Source organism: Gouania willdenowi, chromosome 5 (genome assembly GCF_900634775.1).
Source record: "Gouania willdenowi chromosome 5, fGouWil2.1, whole genome shotgun sequence".
Lineage (NCBI taxonomy): Eukaryota > Metazoa > Chordata > Actinopteri > Blenniiformes > Gobiesocidae > Gouania > Gouania willdenowi.
In genome coordinates this window covers 5,124,691-5,149,517 of record NC_041048.1, presented here as the reverse complement: position 1 = coordinate 5,149,517, position 24,827 = coordinate 5,124,691, and the positions used below count along the sequence as shown (strand labels likewise).

Genomic DNA, 24,827 nt, shown 5'->3' with positions numbered 1-24,827 from the left:
TTGTTCCAGACCCAAACCCAGACAAACTTTTTTCCAATTTTAAGGGTCTGGCATGTCCACCAGATACTGTATATAGCAGATGTTTTTGTATATTCTGAGAGAGTAGGTAGAGCTGTATTCATATAGCAAATTTCATTTTCCTATGTGATGTAGTTCCTGAGATATTGGAAGCTAAAAATGGAAGAAAAATATGGATGAGCAAAAATCTACACTAACTTCATTGAGTCAAACTACATCCAAAGAGAAACCGACTTCAAAAGGAAAACTTGAAGATTAATAACCACTTTTAATTTTGGGACAGCTACTTCCTGCTTATGGGTGCAACTTCCTGTGTGATAGATATAAGAAATGTAAAAAATAAATAAATAGGCCCTGTTAGGGTTAAACAAACACAATGAAAAGATGCACATACACGACAACAACTTCCCCTTCCGGTCTTTCAGAATTAAAGCACTGGCTTTAAACTGAACTAAGAACCTGAACTCCTGTTTACTGTTGTTAAAAATAAAAAATAGCTTATATTTATATTAATCATGACCACTACACAGTCATGTTTTTTAGCAGCCATCATTCTTGATAAGCTAAATGCTAACTGCTACTTGTGCCATTATCTATAAATTGTGATTATTTCTACTGTGCATCAAGAATATGGGAGTGAGTTAGCTCAGATAAATGAAGTTTTTTAACCCTGTATTTAGCAGTTATGATCAATAGGGATGATCAATACCACTTGTTTTTTTCTTTTCTTTTGTGAATGAGTATGAGTACTTACAGTCATCGCTGATACCGAGTACACATACTGTATGAGTACTTGTTGATGGAAATACAAATGCTATGATTCTTCTAAAAAAAATTAAATAAATGATTTTAGTTGTATTTTCTGTTTATTTCTGTCATTATTTTTCACTGGTCCTGCACTGTGGGTTCTTCATTTAGTTAAACACAGTCACAGATTAATCTGGCTGTATGCAGGTCCGTCGCTATGGGTGGACCATGGGGGGCCCGGCCCGCTCAGCACAACCATTGTGCCCAACCAATGACACAGGTTTTACATTTTTTAATTAAAAAAAAAACATTGAGTGTTGGTGTGTGCACGCAAGAGCCTTGGTGTGTGGGTGCAAGAGTGTTGGTGTGTGGGTGCAAGAGCATTGGTGTGTGGGCGGAAGAGCTTTGGTTTGTGCGCGCAAGAGCATCGGTGTGTGTGCACAAGAGCGTTGGTGTGTGAGCGGAAGAGTGTTGGTGTGTGTGTGTGTGTGTGTTAGAGTGTGGGCAAGACACTTTATTTTGCTCCCAGGAACCTGTTGAGTTATTGTTATCCTGCATGTTATTTTTCTTCTGAGGAAAATCCTACTTCGTTCATATGAAAAGTCCTCAAATGTTTGCACCAAAGATGGCGCTACAACAAGCCTCTAAAAATTTTTAAAAAATGTACAGTAAATATGTAGCACCAATCACTACAAATTTTTACCTCAAATTTTGATTTAGTTTGTTACTCAAAATGTAGTGTTCTGGACTATTTCAGTTTTAACCAACTAAATGTCATTAAGGTTTTAGTCGACTAAATCTTGACTAAAATGTACAGTTTAAGAGTTTATGCATTTTGAAAAAAAACAGATTTAATTCCCATGTATGAAACTGATATTGGATGGTTTTAGTGTTTGTAAATACACAGAAAGATATAAAGTGATCAATGTGTACGACCACATGATCTCATGAGTTCTGATTGGATTTCGTCCCGTGACGAAATTGCAGTTTTGTTTCTATTATTCAATGAAATCATAATTATTAATATATTTTTATATTGTTTTAATCGACATGTATGCATTGTCTGGTGTGCCAGAAATAGTGAGTTCAAGCCTCAAGTGATGTTTCACACAATCATCCATTTTTTTTATTGTCTCCCTACATTCTGCTTGTTGCTCTGAATTGCCACATTCTAAATTAAATGTAAATCAGGTATAAGCTGTTAAAATACCAGAGCTTGTTTATGTGTCGTTTTTATCTTTGATACAAAAACGTAGCATAACTCAGACAAAAGCAAATGGACTGTTAAGGTTTAACACATTATATTTCACTTTAAAATGTTGAACTTTCTCATTTTGAATGTTTTCCCGACAATAGAATCGCAATAAATCATAAAATACACTTTTTTTTATTTAATTCATTTTTGTCCAAGTTGAACTATAATGCAACACTGAGTCATTTCTTATCAAAGAAAGAAAATAATGATTGTGGGCCATTGACGACCTCTTTTTCAGACATTACATTCACTCAAAACTTAATTTAAACACCTGACAAATGTTGGTTTTAAAGCTGTGGTCCACAACATCCCATAATGTGTTTCTTAAAAGTGTCATCTCACTGTGAAAGAGAAACCTGCATTATGAAAGGGGGAGCGACCAAATAAATATTCTAAAAAAAAAAATAAACAAATTAATAAATAAAGTAATTCAGGTTGGCCTCACCTTCAAAATAAAAGCCTGGCAGACTGCGCTGACCTGAGGTAATCTTATATCATCTGCGTGTTGAGTACAGTAATTTGTGCCAAGACAAGGAGGATATTTTGTGTAAAATGGTCCAGATTCATCACTCAACAATGAACTTTATTGTTCAAAGGTAATCCGGGTCATTTTGAGTTCAGGTTGCCATGACAACCGCTACTGGAGTCTCTCGGTGCCGCATTCTCGTAGCAGAAGAAGAAGACGACAAGACGGAGCCGACTCCATCGTCTCGTCGGGGAGTCTGGAGTACCAGGAGCTCCAGGTTCTGGTTCTTTGGACTCTGGTGATGTGGATTCTGATGTTGAAAAGTGTTGTTTCTGGATCTGTTTTAGATTCACGTCAGTCTGAGAGCATCTGAACGAAGGAGGAGGGAAACAAACCCCTCTGTTCAGGCTCGTCCTCGATGTAGCCATGCTAAACACACACACACACACACACACACACACACACACACACACACACACACGGGGAGAAGGAAAGAGAAGTGTTTTAGCTGTACTTGCTGCTCTGCTTCCTGGCGTCCCTCAGGGCTCTAAACTCGGTCTTCTTATGTTTAATCTTATGTCAGATAAAGATAGTCTACACCTTATAGATCAATAAATTAAAGATCATTTGCTTGAAAAAAAAAAAAAAGATCTTCAAAGTTGAAATTGTCGCTCAAACGTTGGTTTTAATCTCCATTGTAAACACTTTCTTATTGACATTGTTGGAAAAGCTTCACGCATTGCATTGTGGGATGTGGAGTCCTGTAGACTGAGTGTTTTCATTCTTACAGTGATTTATTGCGTTTGCCCCAAAAACTCTTCCAAAGTGACTTCCCAACACGTTTGTTGTGTATTTGTTAAGTTGATTTTTGTTGTTGTTTATGCAGTCATTTTGCCTATTTCTGTTGTCGTTTCTATATTATTTGGTAATTTTGTATATTTTTTTTGCTGTTTTTGCAGGTATTTTTGTTGTTTTGAATGTATTTCAGCTTATTTGTAATTTTATTTTCATTTTGTATGTTTTTGGAGGCATTTTGGATACTTGTCTGGTATATTTTTTGTGTGTTTTGTGTGTGTTTTTGGAGTCATTTTGTGTATTTACTTTGGTGAACTGTGTCTGTTCTTGAGCAAAATAAAAGCAGACCTTTTTTCCTAAACTTCTGAATAAGAGAAAAACATTTCTTCAATGCATTTATTTTTTTTATTGTTCTGTTTCTTCTCCAATCAAAACGTTCTATATATCTACACTCGAATTATTAGGAAAAAGGCAGCGATACCTACCCACCAATCACAGTCCTCCTGTCCCAGCACTATGATCACCTGACCTTCAGTAAAGCTCAGCTCGTCGTGGTGGTCGGCCTGACAGTCGTACAGAGCCTGAACCCGTCGGGCGTTCGAGCCTCGAGGCTGGAAGTCGAGAACATGTTTTGATTTGTGAGAATTTCATATCACGGTTGATAAAAAATGTCTTCATTGCAATGCAAAAGGTTCATAAAGTCCTACCAATGATCTACGAGGGAGTGGCCGAGGGGCGGGGCCTCTGCTGTCCAGATCAAAGCTCTGAGAGCGCGGATTGGTCGGCGTGCCGTTGTGCTGAGCTTTGATGGAGGAACTCCGAGTGAACGTGGAACTCTCGTCGCTTTCTGCTCGTCTGAACGCTGAAGAAAAGAATAGAAATGTAATCTGTGACACAATATGACTGTTTTAAATGTCTAACCACAACCCTTAGTAACAGTTACCTCATTTCAGTCAAGTTATGACACAAGGCAGAAAGGGTCAGCACGGGGGCCACAAGCCGACCTCGGTAAGATTTTTGTGTGGCCGCCAAAGTAAAAACACACAAAAGGACAGAAAAAAACACAAAAGGACAACATAAATAAACACAACGGACGTCAAAAACCTAAAATGACAAAAATACACAACAACAAAAAAACCTAAAATAACAAAAACGCAAAAACTGATTCCAAAAAACACACAAAATGACAGGAAAATAAATAAAACAACAAAAAATATTTAAAAAATTACAGGAACTAACAGAAAAGAAGAAAAATACACAAAAATTACTTAAAAAAGAACAAAAAATACACAAAAGTTGATTCCAAAAAACAAACAAACTAAATTTCAATCAAGTTATAATGTAAGGCAGACAGGGTCCACAAGTTGCCCTCGGTCAGATTTTGTGTGGCCCCAAAAGTAAATGCACAAAATATCTTCAAAAACACACAAAAGAACAGAAAAATACACAAAACGACAACGAAGATAAACAAAACAAGAAATGACTCCTAAAAACTTAATATAACTAGTGTCTGACACTAGATTAACTCCAACCATCAGTGTATTGATAATGAATGGATTATTCAGTGCACGTCACAGAGTGAGCTAACATGTAAATACCTCTGTCTGAACCTTCAGTCAGTGAGCTGTAGGGTGAAGCTGGACTGGAGAGAGACACACACAAACAGATTTATTAAGACATTTCCCTCTATGACCAGCAGAGGACAGCACAACACAACAGAGAGATCTGCAGAAGAAGAAGAAGTAAAAGTTAGAGCTGTGCTGTTAGAATGAATTATTGTGTTATAATAACTTCATCAAAGTTAAAGAAAAAAGCAGCAGGTTTGTGAATTATATTAGTAATATACGTAATAATTAAATATGTTTATATGTTTATGTTTATACAGCTAACTCCTACATTTCTCTGTGCTTCAAACTCCTGTGCAATGATTGTTGCTGCCGCTGTTTGCAAACAGGATTTACTCACAATGTGTGTTATGAAATCTATAGAGGGTTTGTGTCTCACTGTTTGGCCGATTGGTGCAGACAAAAATATGGCAATAGTTCACAATTTTGTCTCGAAATTTGGGATTTTCTTGTCTGCGTTTGTAGACCTGCTGCTTTATCTCCAAAATGACGACTTCCGGGTTGATGACGCGCTGTGAAAATCCCATATTTTATATAATAGTATTACACGTAGTATATATATATATATATATATATATATATATATATATATATATATATATACATATACATATATATATACATATATATATAGTATAATATCATATATAGTAGTAACTTAATTGGGCTTTTTATAAAAGATAAATACGTGTGTGTGTGTGTGTGTGTGTGTGTGTGTGTGTGTGTGTGTGTGTGTGTGTGTGTGTGTGTGTGTGTGTGTGTGTGTGTGTGTGTGTGTGTGTGTGTGTGTGTGTGTGTGTGTGTGTGTGTGTGCGCGTGTGCGCGTGCGTGCGTGCGTGCATGTCAGATACTCACCCACACTTCTTAAAGGAGGAGTCTGGGCCGCTGTAGATCCTTGGACTGGTTGATAAACCATAATCTACACACACACAGAGTTATCACATTATGCACTGTGTGTGCGTGCGTGCATGTGCATGTGCATGTGCGTGCGTGTGCTACCGTTCTTGCTGGACTCTGAGCTGCTCCTCTTGTGTCTGACGGCGATGGGAGGAGGATTCATTCTTTTCTTTCCTGACATGGAGAAGAAGACCTCGCCCTCTTCCTCTTCCTCCTCCTCCTCTTCCTCACCTCTGTCCCCGGCTCCGGTTCCTCCATCAGGAGGAGGAGGAGGAGGAGGAACGCTGGGAGCTGGAGGTGAGAATGAGACCAAAGGAGAGAACATCAGTCATTTTGTGTATTTTTGTGGTCTATTTTTCTCTCATTTTTTGTGCTTTTTGTTGTCATTTTATTTGTGTGTATTTTTGTTTGTAATTTTGGAGTCATTTTGTGTATTTTTGTGGTCTTTTGTGTGTTTTATGGTGATTTGTATGCTTTTGGAGTCATTTTTGTCTATTTACGTTGTCCTTACATCTATTTTTCTCTCATTTTGTATGTATTATATTTGCTTTTGGTGTCATTTTGTCATGATTTGTGGAGCCATTTTGTGTATTTATGTTGTCCTGAAATTTATTTTATCTCATTTTGTGTACAATACAAGCTGAGAACGACCTGACCTTTGACCCTGGGAGGCAGCGGCGGTGCGGGGGAGGAGGGCGGAGGGGGCGGCGGGCTGGGGTTGGAGCCCGAGGTGCGACTGTGGAACTCCATGGCCATGGCCAGCCTCCTGCCCACACTGAGGAGACCCCCTCCCCCTCCTCCTCCTCCTGCTGCTGCTGCTGCTGCCGCTGAGGATGACGGGAAGACGGAGGAGGAGGAGTTAAAGATGAAGGGACGAGAGGAGAAGGAGAAGGAAGGGGTGAAGGAGGAGGAGGAGGAGGAGCGCTCCTTCTTCACGGGACCGTTCTGCAGCCAGAAAATACAGAATCGCTTTGAGTTCAAACTCTTTGAACCAACGAACCAATCACGTGACATCATGTGACTTTTATGATCAACAAGTTTGATTAATATAGAAAAAAATAATTCATCTCAGATTTCAAAATAAAACAGATATATTTAAAACAAAAAAAGATTGTTTTCATGACCAAGTGGAGTCGGGTTTGGTTACCATGGTTACCTTTTCCTCTATATCGTCGTCGCTGTCGTAAGGGTCGTCGTGTCGAAGCCTCCACTCGTACTCTACGTTGATGTGATGGTCAAACTGGTTAAACTGGGCCTGCTGCAGCTGCATGGACACATTTAATTACTCTTTAAATCATTAAAGCTTTAATTTTCTCTTATTTTGTCGATTCTTTATTATAATATGTTGTCTTAACCCTTTATTAAATAAACCATTTGCATTATAAAACTGTTAGGTTTGCTTAATTCTTTAGGTTTCTGTGCACTGGGACGTCTTTCATTAGATTTATCTCCGTCATTCAAGATTAAATAAGCTTTAATTGTCCTTTCATACATAAGTTATCTGTAGAAGAAGAAAGTCAAAATGACTGAGAAAACATGAATCATTGTGTAAATTAGCAAATAATTCAGTTGAACTCATAAATTCAATAAAACTCCACAGTATTTCCCCATCCCATAATACATTACTGCAGACATTATTAATCACAAATTGTCAAACAAACTTTCACTTTTTCACAAGTCCTACAGTTTCTCACAAACAATCCCAAAATATTCAACTAAGTTACATGAAAATTGGTCAGAAATGAAAGGAAATGATAAATGAAGCTCCTGCAGCGACTGATGCCTGTCGCAAATACTTTAATAATGACTTTGTTACAGTAGAAATTATAACATGGTGAAATGAAACATTAACAAAAGATACATGATTAAAAATGTTAAAATGAATCATAGAGACCAGGACAACGTTTATATGAACAGTTTATAAAGAATAACGATGAAATGAAGATTTAATACAAGTGCAAATATGCATCTAAATATAATACGAATTATAAAGTATTGTCAGCACTAAACAAACGACACTGTGTACAATCCCAAAAAAAAATTGTTGGGGTTAAAGTGACGAGTTGTAAAACACTGAAACGTAAAAATAAATAAATAAATTGTAAAAACACTCATTGAGTAGTTGTGCGTGCGTGCGTGTGTGTGTGTGTGTGCATTTGTGTTCTTATCTTGCCTGATATTAAATGTAAATATTGTGTTTAGTGTTGTTTCCTCACCAGCTCCTCACAGTGGCTGTGCTTCAACCTGCGGCTCACGTCCAGTGCAGTTTCTCCTGAGTCGTTCTCTGAAAACAAATGTAAACGTTACTGTCAAAGGTCCAGTAAATGTTCCTCTGATAGAATCAGATTTTTATAAAATGATTTTACATTTGACACGGCAGCTAAAAAAAAGGCGTGATGGGGTTAAACTACACACTGTGTTTCCACAGCCTGATTCAATCCCTTTAAATGTGTTTGTATTTACTTGTTTTAGGTCATTATATCTTCTATTGTTTTTCAACATTTACAAAATGAAATCAACTCACCCATTTACACTATTTATTACATTTATATTCACACTGATCGAAATTTTATGGTTGATTTTTAACAAAGTTGGAAAATGTACATGGCCACTAACAGGGATTTCTGGGAATTAACAGGAATAAATGGGATATATAAATATATATATATATATATATGTATATTAGTATCATCTCAACTCAAACAACCAGATTTCATGCAAATTCTATTTGTACTATTCCTCAATCACATGCACATGACACACGTTTTACTCAACATTGATGTTTTTCTGTGAACAGATTCATTGCTCAATCAAATGGTTTAAGTAAAAATAGAGTGAAAAACAAAAAATTCGAGAAAAAAAAAATAATTAAAAAAATAAATGAATAAAAAATTCAAGTTAAAACAATTTTTTTGTTGGGATTTCCAGGTGATAAAGGCATTTAATTGCATTCTATTTGCTTCTTAAGTTCCTATTACATAGTGTAAGTCCTAAAAAACAATTACACATTTAAATTTTTGACCGAAATAAACTAAACTAAACTAAACAAGATGCTTACTGAACTTAAAATAATTGTAAGGCTCTTCCTCCAATTAAATGTGTTAAAAATGTTTGTGTTTTATTTCTATTATTTTTGCATGGATGCTAATATTTATGTTTGGATGTGATTCAGTTAAATAAAAACATCAAATGTATAATTCCTATGGAAATGTTCTGCTGCTTATCGACCCAAACCACATTAGCTATGGAGTGCGTGTGTGTGTGAGTGTGTGCGTGCGTGTGTGTGCATGTCTTACTAGTGTGTATGCTGGCTCGTGCTCTCAGCAGCAGTTTGACACAGTCACTCTTGTCGTGCATGCAGCTGTAGTGCAGCGCTGTGTTTCCTGCTAGTGTCTGTGCGTCCACATTAGAGCTGACAGGAGGAAACACAAACAAAGGTAAACAAACAGGTGTAAACACTCACTGAGGCGTCACAGCAGACTCACCAGTTCTGAGCCAGGAAGTCCAGGATGTGCAGAGACGTTCTATCAGCCAATAGCACAGCGAGATGTAGAGCAGTTTCACCTTTCTCCTGTTGACATAGCAACCAGTGTGTGTCCTGTTATAATAGGACTGCTTTTGTATTTTATTTTCTAACAATTCGAGCCCATTTTTGTTTATTTTTACCCCCTTTCTGCAACTACACCAAATTTGCCATATTTTAACCTATTTTTTTTTATCACTTTTTCTTGCCATATTTTTGCTCCTTTTAATGCATTTTTGCAACATTACTCCCATTTTTGACACTTCTCCATCAACTATTTCTGCACTTATAAACCTTTTCCACACCAAACGTCACATATATTGACCCATTATTGTCATTTTTAATGTCTTTTCACCATATTTCATGCTTTTTTTTGCTAATTTAACCACATTAACGATTTTTCATGCCCATTATTTGCCAGTTTATACTAATTGTTCCTACTTTTTTCTGCCACTTTTAAGCCAATACACTTTGAACCCTTTTTACCACATTTTTCAGTCTGTTTTTGGCCAATTTATATTGCAACTTTTAATTTGTGTGGTTTTTAAAATCCCATTTTACCACGTTCACTTTTAACCCATTTTATTTCTGATTAAAACAAGGTTTTACATCTGACTATACTATAGCGATGATCATAAACGTTCCTGGATAACAGTGGATATTATTCAGATAAATAAATAAATGTGGTTATCACAGATTCATAGAAGAATGGACCATCATTTTACTGACTTTATGGATGGACCCCATAAATCTCTCCTCTTTATTCCCTCTTATAGATGGTCCTGTCTTCAATGTTCATGTCTGTTCAACCACCTTCAGCTACAGTGGGGGTCCCTGGTCTCTGGATCCTTTATTTTGGGGGTCACGGGTTGAAAAGGTTGAGAACCACTTCCGTAGACAGACGCATAGAAGTGTTTTTACATCATTCTTAATGTTGTTTATTGTGACCTCCCAACACATTGTTGGTGTTTTCACTGAACGTTGCATCAAAACAATAGAGGATGTTTATTTTGGGGTTTATACGGAAAGATGCTAAATGGAATGTCTGGTGGAGTGCGACGAGATCACTGGGAACAAACTAGAACAAAAATGGAGTCAAAAAGTAAGAATGACGGGAAAAACACTTCTACTGGACTCCACATCCCACAATGCAATGCAATGCGCAAAATCTTTCCAACAACGTCAATAAACCCAGTGTTTAGAGTGGAGATCAAAACAAATTTTTGAGCGGCAATGTACCGTAAACGTTTTATGTCTTGGTTTTGTTGTTTTTAACAAATTCTCTTGGATTTATTGATTTCTACACAAGTTATTATTTCTCTCTCTCATCTTAAATTTGAAATAATCCAGACAAAAATATGTCTAAAACGATCCTAATTGGCTACGTTTATATAAGAGCATTAATTCCCCTTTAATTCAGAATAAAAATTAATCCTCTTTAAAAAGATTAGAAATGACCATGTAAACACATAATGGTGAATTCAACTTAAATCCAAAGTACTGGTAAGTGGCTGGTCTATTCTGTTGTTTTAATTAATAGATCTTGCATACGTTCATTCCACTTAAAATTAAGTGTTTACAGTGGAGATACAAACAAACTTTTGTGCGTTAATTTCTTCTAACTTTTTACATTTTTTTCAAGCAAATAATCTTTGATTTATTGATCTATGAGGTCTACACAATGTCTTTATCTGATTAAAAAAACTGTCTCCAGCAGTTTTAATGTTTGCATAAATAACAGAGCACATATTTGTGTATATGTGTGTATATTAAAGGGTCTGAAACACAACGCTGGTGTTTGTCACCTGGACGTGAGTTGGCAGAGGTTGGCTGAGCTCGGCCTTCTGAGCGTACAGATGGATCAGGCTGTAGATGTCGCAGCTCTTGGTCGCCTCCTGCAGACCCAGCCTTAACGCTGAAGCCGAACTGTAGCTCCGCCTCACAAAATAAACATCCTGGTATTTTGACAGGATGAAGTCTTTTCTCTCCTTCCTACAAGCCGTAAAAATATCAAGGTCGCGTTAACAGTAAAATACGGGTAAAGGAGGTTTTACAAAAATCCCCAAAACAGATCATGCGGTGCTTCCACAGCTAAAAACTGATCAAAAAAAAACTAAAAATGTGAAGTTTGTCATTTATTATGTTTGTTTAGAGTTAAAGGTTAAATACATTTTAGATAAAACAAAACAATTGAAACAAAAAATGACTTTAGCTTTACTTTGTTCAAGTAGTTTCTTAACAAACAGATAAAGAATATTCGGTAACACTTTACTTGAAGTTTTATACATACAGTAAGACAAACAGTATGCTGTTATATGTCATTAGCATTATTAATAATAATAAAAATAATAATAATAATAATTTATTTTATTTAAAAAGCGCCTTTCAGGCCACCCAAGGCCACTTTACAATAAAAACATAATTAAAAAAAACAGTACAATACATTAAAAACAGTATAATACAAAAAAGAAGAGTAAAGAAAAGCAATGGAGGTGAAATTAGAAATGATATTTTACAGAATGGGCAGATTGGAAGAGATGGGTTTTGAATATGGAATAAGGTGTCATGAAGGCTGTTAAGTGTTGTTCACTAAAATATAAAAACTTTAAATAAAGTGTAACCGAATATTCTGTTCCTGTCAAAGTTAAAATAATAAATAATTCACATTAAACATGCAGCTGTGTGACTATAAAGATAAAAAGTAGTGTGAATGAAACGTCTCCACATCATCACAGCTTTTTTTTCTGTGCAGATAGTTTCATATTCCTTTCAAATATCATTGTTTCTATGAGAAGAATGAGGAAAGTTTAGATGTTTCCGTTCCATGTACAGTATGTCAGATGTTAAATGTGCTGACTGAAGGAATTCCATAGTAGCCTCCAGACCCACATGTTTTAGTTAGCTTAGCATGTAGCAGTTATTAGTTTGAAGTTATATTTTTCATTTTTTTCTCTTTTTTTTTTCCCTTTTCCCTCTTTTTATTCTCTTTTTTCTTTCATTTTTTCTTTTTTCTCTATTTATTCTTCTTTTTTCCCGCTCATTATTTTGTCTTGTTTTCTTTTTTTTCCTGAAGTTATCTGACAGATCATTATCGTACATCCATTATTATAGCCTTCACTGGTGGATTTAAGCACCGTTTACTGTTGTTCTTTAATTTTTTTCCTTTTCATGAATTATATTTTTTTGTTTTAATCACTGTAATGTGTCTGAAAAGCACTTTTAAAGAAAACGTATTATCATCATTATTATTATAATGTGTGTGTGTGTGTGTGTGTGTGTCCTACATGAGGCTGTGTTGGGAGGGTTTCAGTGATGGGCTCAGCAGGTTCGCCTCCAGGATTTCATTAAAACCTGAGTTTCCAACATTCCTGGCCAGCTGAAACAGAGAAACACCAGGAAGTGTGTTTGTTTTTTTCCACTGTAACGAGCATTGATGGATGTTTGACGAAGCAGTTCACAGAGGGCTGGGTTTGACCCACCAGCAGGTCTGACGTGCCCAGCACGTCCAGGCTGAGGGATTGGATCCTGGAGACGTGGACTCCCATCTCCCTGTGGATCCCTGAACACTCGATGCAGGTGAGAACTCCCAGGTTTGTGGAGAGCCATCCAGGATCTAAAGAGAAAGACTTCACAGTAAAACCTGAAGGAACAAACATCAGGAGAGAAAATGGGTTTAAATTTCAGTGTGACTGATCAGCGAGGATGTTCATGGACAGAGAATGGAGGGAAAAGGAGGAAAGTTCTCAGGATTCAAATTCTTCTTTGATGCTGAAAGTCAGAGGAGAATGTACGGACTGGTTTCTGATGTTAAAAGCCAACAGGGAATTTAAAAACTCCTGTAATAGCCAAAATATGGAGAAGACCATCTAAACCAGGGCTGACAAACTCATTTTAGTTCAGGGGACGAATACGGACCAGTTTGATCTCAAGTGGAGCGGGTATTAGGCGGGAAAATAAGGAATTTCAAAACATTTGCTTCTTAGTTTGCATTTCCGTGTATAAATGAATTTATCTACAATATCAAAGCAAAAATATTGCGGAGTTTCAAGGAATTTGTGTATTTGGAGGGACTGAGACATCAACAACGTAATTACTTTACAATTCATGTTTTCTGTCATTTTTACTTTTTCATGCCGGCTGAAATGTATGAATCGAAGGGCCGAATTTGGCCCCCAGACCTTGTGTTTGACACATGGGTTCCAAACTTTGGCCACACCTTCAGTCACCCTGTCTCTTAGAGCAGTGCTTCTTTACAAAATTGGACAAATTTAACCCTGACGGCTTCATTAGTGCATTCACAGAACCCTTCGTAATTGTCAGTCAAACTGCTTCATTGACGTCCAATCAGCTTTCAGATTGCTTTCCATTGTGAGCTCAACCAGAGATCCTGTAAATGTACGAATGGTCTAATAGGAGGAGATTACCTGCAGCGCCGCAGTCGGCACAGTTCGTGTTTCCGGGCATTCGCCGTATGTCGTCTGTGATGGCTCGGGTCAGATCCTCCACGCTGCTCTCACACCCTCCCCCTGCTCCCACTCCCCCATCCAGGGCCATGTTCAGAGCCTCCTGTTTACTGTTACTGAGCACCGAGATCCACCTGAACACATAAAAAACTCTTTATTTATATAAAACTCTAGGTGACAAAGAATAAAACCTGATGCTTTAACTAAACTTTAACCAACAATCAGAATAAAGCTGGTTTGACTCACGCCACACACTCCGCCTCATCCTCCGCCAGAAAGTGATACGTCCGATTATCTGAGGAGGAAAATACTTTTTTTGGTTCGGGTCACACGGACGTCTTTAACTTGCGTGACTCCAGTCAGTCCAAGAACTGTGTTTAGGATGTATTCATGCTCACAATGGCCATCATTTATCAACCTTTTATACAATCAGATATGTGCATATTTACACAAGTTTGGGTATTTATCAATTCTGACGTCAGTGTACGCTACGATCAGATCTCACGTCAGGTCTGACCTTGTGTACGCTAATCTGAGTGTTTGGATTTGTGGTTCAGCAGCAAAATGTGACTGAAAATAATGTATTAAACAAACCTCAGCTGTCATTTAAGCATAAGCAGACATACATTTAGAACAAATCAAAAGGGATTATTAAAAGGAATTAAATACACAAACAAAAGCCTACCTTCCTTATTACTGATACCACTGTTTGCTCTGCACTGTATTTGACCAGGGTAACACTGCTGTGTATCATTCATGCTTTTAAAATGTAAAGTATACCATAAACTTCATCAGTAATACAATGACTTATAGGTGAACTTTGCTAAAGGCATAATAAACAGTCATGGGACAACATTTAGTCACTTTTAAAGCTTTTATTTGTAAATTTCTTTTAATTTGTTATTTATTGCCTAAAGTCTACGGACACCTGATGCTGATATAAATGGTATAATTCATGTGTCTCTCTAGAATGTACGCAGCGCACACAGGGGGGCAGACCTTTACACGGTGGCCGACAGGAGCAAACGCGTCCAATGTCCAGTTTTCACACTGTCAAAAAGCACATCTTTGTTTTGCTCCATCTCAGATGTGAAGATTTCCTTTCTTTTCTTGCCAGTGTTTGTTTGACGTCAGTGGGCGGGGCCTCCAAACCAGGAAGATTCAAGGGCGTAACACGTTAATGACAATTAAACTCAGCCGCGCGCTTTAATCAGTTAGTCCTGTGTCCGACCAAATGTTTTCACGCAAGGTTGAGAAATGAGGGCCACTGTTACTAACTCTTATTTATAAAGATGTGCTGTATGGAAGTGTATGAAAGTCTTACGTGAGATCAGATCGAAGCACTTTTTGTCCTCCACGCTGGGTTTGACCTGACAGGTCAGCAGGTTCAGTCTGGTTGGAGGTTTGTTCTGCTGGAGACGAGAGGATGAGGAGGTAAATATTGTCTCAGTCGAGATAAACACGATAAGCTGTGAGAGATTTCAGATTTATACTGTGCTGCTGATGCTGCTGCTGATGATACGAATAGAATCACGTCTTTGGATCAGAAAGATTAAAAGGAGAGGATTGAGGTTGTTTTTAATTTTAACATCAATAAAGCTGATTAAAAACAGAAGAAGTCTTAGAAAATCACCTTGTATTTTTAAAAAGTATATAATTTATACAGACCACCTCTGTCCTCTCTGCGTTTTAGCTTCACTTTTACTGTTGTTTTTATGCTGTTTTAGCTTAATTTTTTATTGTGGGTTTGAACTATACACTCTTGTGGTTTTATTATGCACTGTAAAGTGACCTTGGGTGTCCTGAAAGGCGCTGATTTTCAAATGAAATGTATGATTATAATTTACATGAAATAACATCTCTCAATGAGCTGCAAAAATCAGAATAATATAAACGTTAATCAAAGACAGCAGCCAAGGTCAACCTGTGAGTAGATTTTACCCACACAATTATTCACACTGCTGGTGTTTCTGCACATAAATACATTCAAATAAGATAAACTGAGAGACAAACTCAAAAAAAATTTACACTTTTAAACCAAACACTTTTCAACTAAAAAAGGGGGGAGTGGGGTGGGGAATTATATATCTTTTCAATATTTATCTATTTCAAGAGACTGTGAAGCACAAGCTCTATCTTGAACTTTTAATTAAACAGCAAAAACTTTAAAATGTGAAATTGAAAATGTAAATATTTCCCTCCTGTTGAACAGGTGAGCAGTGACACTTACTGTTGCATGTGCGATGGTTAGGTAACAGTTATGAACCGAACATTTCCTCTTCTGCCACATTTTCCTCAGCCTGAAACACAAACAAACAGAATGTGGATAAAAAGGATCAGCAGGTTGTGTGTGTGTGTGTGTGTGTGTGTGTGTGTGCGTGCGTGTGTGTGTGTGTGTGTGTGTGCGTGTGTGCGTGCGTGTGTGTGTGCGTGCGTGAGTACCCGTCACTCTTCTTGTAGAGGAATCCTGATCTTTCCGTACCATACTGCTTATCCCCCAGTAGCTGATGCATACTGTACACCTGCTTAGGTAGGGAGTCCTACACACACACACACACATACACACACACACACACACACGCACACACACTGATCACCTGTCTAACAGCAGTAAATTGTAGACAGGTCCTGGTCTGTGTTCGAAATCGCATACTATGTACTACAATTATAGTATATACTGTATACTATAAGTATGGATAGTATGAGTAGGATGGTGATCATTCCCACTGAAGTATACTTCCAAGATACATTTGGAACCTACAAGGAATAAAACCTGAATCACACTGAGGTTAAATATATCTGTTGATTCTCCATCTTTAAAAGTTCTGAAAACATTTTAAATGAGAAAATGACCAAGAAGAATATCAACATGTGCTCATTTGATCCATAAAACTCACGTAAACACATTTCATGCTGACATTTGGGAGATTTTCGGAGACACATCATTGTGCTACTGACTAAACTTCTGGTTAACTTCAAAACAAGAGCCCTAATTATAAAACAAGGAGAGATGCTTTTATTTTAAAAGAGGATGTTTGATTTTTAGCTTGAAGCCGGTCCAATGCAATGCATACTATCATAATTCATACTATCTAATGTGAACGCACTACATACTAATTTTGATGTTAGACTTAGTATGAGTAGTACGTTATGAGTAGTACGTTATGAGTAGTACGTTATGAGTAGTACGTTAGTATGAGTAGTACGTTATGAGTAGTACGTTAGTATTTGTAGTATGTTAGTATGAGTACGTTATGAGTAGTACGTTAGTATGAGTAGTATGTTAGTATGAGTACGTTATGAGTAGTACGTTAGTATGAGTAGTATGTTAGTATGAGTACGTTATGAGTAGTACGTTAGTATTAGTAGTACGTTGTTATGAGTAGTATGTTAGTATGAGTAGTATGTTAGTATGAGTAGTATGTTAGTTAGTATGTGATTTCCAACACAGGTCCAGGTCTGACTGTCTGACCTGCTCCGTGTGGACGACCGGCCTCAGCTGATCTCTGATCGCACACAGCTGACGCTTCTCTTCCTCCTGTCGCTGCTTCACCTGCACACACACACACACACACACACACACACACACACACACACACACACACACACACACACACACACACATGATAAAGCTCTCCATACACTTTGACCTCTCACTGTCAGCACTGTGCTGTTAATGTGGACGTACGGTGCCCAGGACGCCATTCAGCTCTTCTATGTACTGCTGCAGCCTCTGAGCCGTAGACACACACTCCTGCAGGAAGCTGTTCACACACACACACACACACACACACACACACACAGACAGTGAGCTGAGCGTGTGCTATTGACTCCTCTCTGTAGTGCATTGTGAGCTCCTACTTGTTGTGGCTGTGGTAGTGTTTGATGAGGTTCTGAAGGAGGTCCACACCTCTCTTCGTCTTTATGTCGTTGACCTTAATCAGATACTGTGAGAGGGACAGAAAGGAGGAGGAGTTTCAGAGGGAGATGGCACTATGGGTGTGAGTGGGCGGGGTCACTGACCTCACACATGCTCAGTTGGAAGGAACGCCGCTCTTTCTCCAGCTCCTCAGCGATCTCTCCTCCGCTCACCTCGCTCCTCACCATCCCGTACTGCCGAGCCAGCTCCCTCTTCTCCTTCTCCACCTGCTTACTGCATCCATACGTTCATTTATTCATCACAACTCAGCCATGCATGTGCGTCAGAAACCGTGAGAACTTTATACACCAAGAACAGCTGCTGGATTCATCCTTTCAAACTCGTCTTGCTTCTTTTTGAAGGGATCCTCCACTGTTTTCACAAATGTGGCCTAAAACATTTGAAATGTACTTATTAGTAGATCTAAGCATTTAATTGCCTTTTAAAATGGGACTACTTTACAGTTTTATAGCCTGTGTTACGCTATCTTGATATCACGTAATTGATGATGTCACACGGCCCCACTGCCTGTAAACATCCCATTGTTTTCAAATGGAGTGAAACATTCAGTCTGATTTTTAGATAATTTCACATATTTTTAGATCAAAATGCCAATTTGTGCTAAATAATCATGAAAAGTTAAAGATGTCAATTTAATCCACTTTTGTTTAGCAAAAGAGAATAAAAACAGTAGAAAACATCTGTGACTGCAGGCTCGCTTAACTTCAACACTGTTTAAAGGAGAGTAAAGCTCCCTTAGGAGAGCTCTTCTTCTCTGCTTCATTGTCTGTGAAAAACCGCGGAGCTGGAACTGGCGGCCCTCACGATCACAGATTTTTATGAGTTTTTGAAGAAGAATAGTCACAATTTTTACCTTTTTTTTAAAAAAAAATAACAATTTAGATCCATTTTGTTTTAACTGTGTTGCGATGGTGAGTACTAATACTAATACAGAGAAACACCATCACATTCACTCCAATTCACCTATATTCATGGGAATATGGAAGTAAACTAGAGAAAATATGAGAATATTCAAAAATACATTCGAGGAAGGATACAGAGTATGCATATTTTAACATCTTCTAGAACTTGTCCAACAGTAAAATATATTTTAAAGTTCACCCCTGCATCTTTATAATAATTGAGCACCATGTGATTCCTCTACAGCATGTCAAGATAAGAGAAACACGTAAAGTTTTGGACGAAAAACTCACAATCTGCTCTCGTAATCCCTCCACGCTCGCTCGAATGGCTTCTTTAAGTCCTGCAAACAGATTTAAAAAAACACAACAATTAATGTGCAAACTGCAGCTGACATGGAGAACATGGTTAATAAGGAACAATAATGCAGGAAAGGTAACAGTAAATAAATAAATGAACAAAGCACTCACCCCTTTAACTTCCCTCAGGTCTCCTTTAACCAGAGAATCCAGGAAGAAGTTGATGTTGTGATGCATGCTCTTTAACTGCACAAACAAACAACAGATCACTCACAGTGGAAAGCAACTTAACACAAAAATTAGCGTTAAAATAGATATTTTCATTAAAACATGATGTCCTTAAAAAGCAGATTTTAGAGTTTGGTCCACGTCTACTGTATTTTCGTTAAAACATCTTCAGTGAATGAAGTGGCTTTAAATGACAGGGTTTGGATCCAACAGGATAAGAGAAGGCTCTATCTAAATACATTAGATCTTTATGTCCTCATACAGGATGAAAACATGAATGGATTAGATTGAACTACCAATCCAAATGGTTTAATCACATGTATGCACCTTTCTCCAGTACGGACATAAAGCATCAGCCTTTTGATCCTTTATTTTTTTACGAAAATGTGAGAAAAACAATAAATGTCAATATTAATGTTAAAATATTGTGCTTATTTTATGATAAAATGGTCTGTAGTCATGTTAGAATTAAGTTTCATTAATTTATACAATTTATTTTCCCCAAATTATAATTTTTTGAAAGAAAGAAAAACAGATACCATCAATGAAACCAAATTGTTTTCTTTTCAATAAAAAGCCTTTAAAAGACCTCAGAGATCTTTCAGGTTGTTCGTTTCAATACGTCCAGATGTGCTCCATAAACAGCAAAGGCTGAAAATAAGCCTCCAATCGTTTCACGTTGGACTGCTGTGACCCTTGACCTCAGTGATGCTTCACCTGGTTCTTCATTGGGCAGAGGAGCTCCTTGGAAAAATCTGCCATTCGACAAAAGGCGGAGCCGACCTCTGTCTCTCCGTTTGAGTGACAGTTGACGGAAAGTTTCTCCATGGAGTTGATGTAGTGCTCCAGGTGGGACACGTGATCTGTGGGAGACGGAGGATCCGTCAGAGTTTGGGTTCCATGCATTCTTTGTTCATGTTATAGATCTCTACTTTATCTTTACGCCACAAATTATTTCAGTGTGAGTGTGTGTGCGCACCTAGTCCTGATGTGTATTTGGCTTTTGCTGCTTTCTTCATCTTCTGCAACACCAACCTATCGCTGTCCAAAGCCTGAAAGTCAATAAAGTAATAAAAATGTAGCAGAACCTAAAAGAGCATTAAATAATTAGACTGCATTAGATATACAACCGAGAAAACAATATGACGTGGAACTAAAGTGTGAAAATTATGATTTACGTCAGTATGTACTTAAAAAGCATGAATACACAAAATTACTCCAAAACACAGAAATGTATTAAAGGTGCAGTCTGCAACTCTTATAAAAGTGACTTTTTGTCATATTTACTAAAGCTGTCCTTATGTAAGGACAGCTTTACATGAAACTAGTAGTTTATGTGAAAAAATAGGCTCATTGAGCCCCGCCCCCTGCTGCTCCTGCAGCCTTTGGCAGATTGCCAGAATGCACCGCGACCGAGCAAAAAGAACCAGGAGTAGAAGATGGAATTAGCAACTTTTCTGCTTGAAAGGTATATTTACTGCTGTTTGATTTACATTATGTTTGATTTGTAATTGTTACACTAGAACTCTGTGGTGCATGTGTTGTTCATGTGCGCACAGCAGCCTCCATGTGGCTGCTGTAAGTGCCACTGTGTTGTTGCTGCTGAGGTGTGTGCACATAGAGAGAGAGAAGCGCTGCAGTAATATGCTTTTAACAGAGCATGTTATATTACTGTGATGTTGCTGTCGGACTAACGTTAGCTTGTTAGCTCCTCTGAGGGTGGGACTTTGGAAAGTTTGGAGGCAGGGCAAGAGAGCAGCGGGGAAGGAGGGGGAGGTAGGTATCTGAGAGTCGTGGTCTGCGCCTTTAAAGAAAAATTGGACAACAAGACAACAAAAAAAGAAATTGACTTCAAAAACACATAAGATGACTACAAATTCAACAAAAATAAGAGAAGAGAATACAGAATAACAACAAAAATGACTCTAAAAACACAAAATGACAACAAAAATACTCAGAATGACTCATATAACGCGCAAAAAAACCCAAAATAAATTCACAAAATAAGAGAGACATATACAAAACGACAAGAAAAACCGATGAAATCCTTTGGCCAACTGATCACACAAACTAAAATCGCCCTTCCCTGGATTAAAATGTAATTCATAGTGACTTTAAACTCATGAACGAAAACAACAACGATGTCATAATTTCATCCAGGTGAAATGCCATAAATAAACAAAGCAAGTCTTTGTATTTCAACCAAGAAATTTAGTTTATATACTGTAAACATAAAAAGCAAATGTACTTAAATTAAAGCCATTTTATTTGATCTGTGTGAAACACTTCCTTAAGACAGCAGCAGATTATCTGGAATCCTCATTACTAACCGTCTCCCTGGCTTTCTGCTCATTACTGTCAAACAACAATAGCAGGAGATGTAATTAGGATTAATCTGTTACCGTGGTAACGTGTGCCTTCTCTGTTGGGGGTACAGTGTTAGAGCGGAGAGCGGGGTGTCACTGATTCCTGTGAGTGTGGGAATACTGGGTTTGAATCTAACACCAAGTAAACAACCTCAGAAAAACACAATACATGGGTTAAGTATTTGTCCACTTTATTTGATTTCTCCTTTTGCTTTAAAATAATCAGTTACTGCTCCATGTCAGTTGGGGCCAGTAAGTCTTAATTTTTGTTGCAAATTGTTGTCAATTTTCAGTTTATTATTTTTATTTATTCCACAGGACTTTTTATGGTTACTATTGTGTGTTGTGACCAGGTTTGGGGTCAATGATTGTAATCATGTAAATAACTAATGAAATAACAAATACATACATACATATTTAATGATGTCCTTTCATCCTGAACCTCCTTCTTAACACAATCTCAGAATAATTAGACAAACTGCATTTCCCAAAAAACCTGCAAGTAAGAATGTTCAGGGTGCAGTAAGTATAACCTCAGAGTCAGTATTTAACCCCTCGGATTCATTATAGCAATTTAAAGTCAGAATAATGCCTCTAACTCAGAATTACCCCTCAGAGTCAGTATAACTCCTTGGAGTCAGTATAACGCTCTGGCTCTGAATTACAGTATTATTACCACAGCAAAACTAATACTAATCACTAACAACAGGAGGTGCTGCTGTAGTCATGATTAATACATTGGACAGTTCCTTATGACGTCACTATTCCAATGTATGAATGGGAAAAAATGTAATTCAGTTTTGATAATTAATCAATAACCGTTAAACTTAGAACTACACCATGAACGTAATGTAAGTGCATGAGGACACGTTCATTGGGGAACCCTGGTCAGAAAAATCACAATACATTTGGGAGACGAGTTATTGGACCAAATCTGCTCTATAATAATAATAATATGTACAGTATATAATGAAATGCTGTATCCTCACTCATTATTAATTGCATGGCTCATAATAAAGGACTGACCTCCTCCAGCAGGTAGACGGTGTTCCTGCAGTTGATCATCTTGGAGGTGAAGGAGGAGGTGGTTGGAGAGCTCCAGTCCTCCTGGACCTCCTGCACGAACTCAGACACCGACACACACTCGGGCATGGTGGTGCACGTCTGGGACCTGATCCGGACCTGAGGACCAGGACCTGATGGACCAGGACCTGAGGACCAGGACCTGATGGACCAGGACCTGAGGACCAGGACCTGATGGACCAGGACCTGATGGACCAGGACCTGAGGACCAGGACCTGATGGACCACGACCCGATGGACCAGGACCTGATGGACCAGGACCTGAGGACCAGGACCTGAGGACCAGGACCTGATGGACCAGGACCTGAGGACCAGGACCTGATGGACCAGGACCTGAGGACCACGACCCGATGGACCAGGACCTGATGGACCAGGACCTGAGGACCAGGACCTGAGGACCAGGACCTGATGGACCAGGACCTGATGGACCAGGACCTGATGGACCAGGACCTGAGGACCAGGACCTGATGGACCACGACCCGATGGACCAGGACCTGATGGACCAGGACCTGATGGACCAGGACCTGATGGACCAGGACCTGATGGACCAGGACCTGATGGACCAGGACCTGAGGACCAGGACCTGATGGACCACGACCCGATGGACCAGGACCTGATGGACCAGGACCTGATGGACCACGACCCGATGGACCAGGACCTGATGGACCAGGACCTGATGGACCACGACCCGATGGACCAGGACCTGATGGACCAGGACCTGAGGACCAGGACCTGAGGACCAGGACCCGATGGACCAGGACCTGATGGACCAGGAGACCCGCAGCACCAGAGAGCGAGGGCGCAGGGAATAAATGAAATGAAATGTTAGTGTGCAGACATTCAAATGAGGCGTGTGCGCGTGTGCGCACCGGTTTTCAGATCAGGTCTGTGCACACCGCCTCAGCAAACACAAAAGGTGATGGAGGTAATGATCCCATCAGCTCCAAGTGTCCACAGAAAAAAAACCACACAGACAGGTGAGGTGTAAAAACTAACAATGTCCATCCAGCTCCAGCTCCACTGGGGCGTCTTCATTCATAAAAAGCAGCGCATAGATCCGTGCGTGACAAAGAGCGGCGTGCGCACAGCGACCTGCCTGGAGAGGCTCTTCTTCTTCGGGGGATGGGGGGTCGTCGCTCCTGGTCCGGTTTGGCGTTTTTTTCACGGTCCGCTCTTTTTATTTCTCCTTTCTTGATTTTTTGCGTCTTTTCTCTTCCAGCATGGAGAGAGAGGCGCGTTCACAGTGCTCACATACCGCGGCGGCGCGCCCTGCTGACCGGGCGCAGAGGTGCACTGGGTGGACTGGAAACACTGGGAGAAACTCAAACCATTACATCACCACCTTTCGGTGTAAAAAAGCAACAGAGAAGTAAACCCAAAAAAAAGACTGAATATGATTATTAATTTCCCCTTCGATGGAAAACTATATGGAACGAGATGTAACCCCCCGCCCCCATCACGCTTTAAATCCCAGTTTATATCTTTAATACATCTTTCCCACAAAACTACGCAGTAAACCACTTCATTCACTACTTTGATGGCAGAGAGGATAGTTTATACTAAATATTATACTATTAAATATAAAATATTATTATTTTAGACTGAATTTGGATTCTAATTTTAACTTCAGGTAACATTTGCAATTTAAAGTATTTTCAGTGATCATTAATCTCGTTTTTAAATTAATTTGGGGGATGGTAAATTGGGGTTGGAGTCAATTACATATTTCAATAACAATTTCGTCTATATTACCCATGTTCAATTACAACTCAATTACAATTACGGCAGCCAACATTTTTCTATTGTCATGCCTTCAAATGGCAAAAGCCTTACCTAGGTTTTTGGTGTTTCAATTTTTACCGCCCATATTTATGCCTTACCATAGCCTTGCCTCCGTTTTGAGGCTTTTGTAATTTTTTCGCCCTTTGAAATTCTTTGCTTGTTTGTATGCCTTACTATAACGTGAACTCCGTTTTTAGGCATTTAAAAATGTTTTGCCCATATTTATGCCTTACTGTAGCCTTACCTCCGTTTTGAGGAGTTTGAAATTTTTTCGCCCATTTTCATGCAGTACTATAAGCTTAGCTCCGTTTTGAAGAGTTTGACATTTTTTCACCCTTTGAAATATTTTGCCTCTTTTTATGCCTGACCTTAGCCTTACCTTGGCTTTGAGGCGTTTGAAAAATTTTTGCCCTTTGAATTTTTTTGCCCGTTTGTATGCCC

The 24,827-nt window shown here is 38.6% G+C and overlaps 1 protein-coding gene across 3 annotated transcripts; it reads right to left on the bottom strand.

Annotated features, from left to right (window-relative positions):
* Positions 1 to 2,464: 2,464 nt before the first annotated feature.
* unm_sa1614 (un-named sa1614) lies at positions 2,465 to 22,733 on the bottom strand. Of its 3 annotated transcripts, none has more exons than XM_028446447.1 (28): positions 22,549 to 22,733; positions 20,136 to 20,208; positions 19,874 to 20,019; positions 19,100 to 19,174; positions 18,923 to 18,972; positions 17,813 to 17,942; positions 17,651 to 17,736; positions 17,478 to 17,553; positions 17,262 to 17,342; positions 16,232 to 16,329; positions 16,020 to 16,089; positions 15,114 to 15,201; positions 14,036 to 14,084; positions 13,751 to 13,923; positions 12,806 to 12,939; positions 12,611 to 12,702; positions 11,132 to 11,318; positions 9,289 to 9,374; positions 9,100 to 9,215; positions 8,020 to 8,087; positions 6,951 to 7,067; positions 6,460 to 6,748; positions 5,906 to 6,094; positions 5,762 to 5,825; positions 4,880 to 4,923; positions 3,989 to 4,143; positions 3,767 to 3,892; positions 2,465 to 2,915 (listed from the first exon to the last, which is right to left on the bottom strand). In XM_028446447.1, exons 1-28 carry the CDS (start codon positions 22,672 to 22,674, stop codon positions 2,841 to 2,843), a joined length of 3,063 nt encoding a protein of 1,020 aa, XP_028302248.1. In that variant the 5' UTR covers positions 22,675 to 22,733; the 3' UTR covers positions 2,465 to 2,840. The 3 variants fall into 3 exon arrangements, with proteins under 3 accessions (XP_028302248.1, XP_028302250.1, XP_028302249.1); XM_028446449.1 differs by having other exon boundaries at positions 6,960 to 7,067; XM_028446448.1 differs by having other exon boundaries at positions 15,114 to 15,198.
* Between the last annotated feature and the right edge of the window lie 2,094 nt (positions 22,734 to 24,827).

Excerpts from the sequence above, each read along its gene's own strand:
- unm_sa1614 (XM_028446447.1), bottom strand. The coding sequence starts at position 22,674 with ATGCCCGAGTGTGTGTCGGTGTCTGAGTTCGTGCAGGAGGTCCAGGAG. Across the intron at positions 11,319-12,610 it reads CCCTCCCAACACAGCCTCAT|GAAGGAGAGAAAAGACTTCA; the intron begins GTAGGACACACA and ends TACGGCTTGTAG. Across the intron at positions 6,095-6,459 it reads GCTGCCTCCCAGGGTCAAAG|CTCCCAGCGTTCCTCCTCCT; the intron begins GTCAGGTCGTTC and ends TCTCACCTCCAG.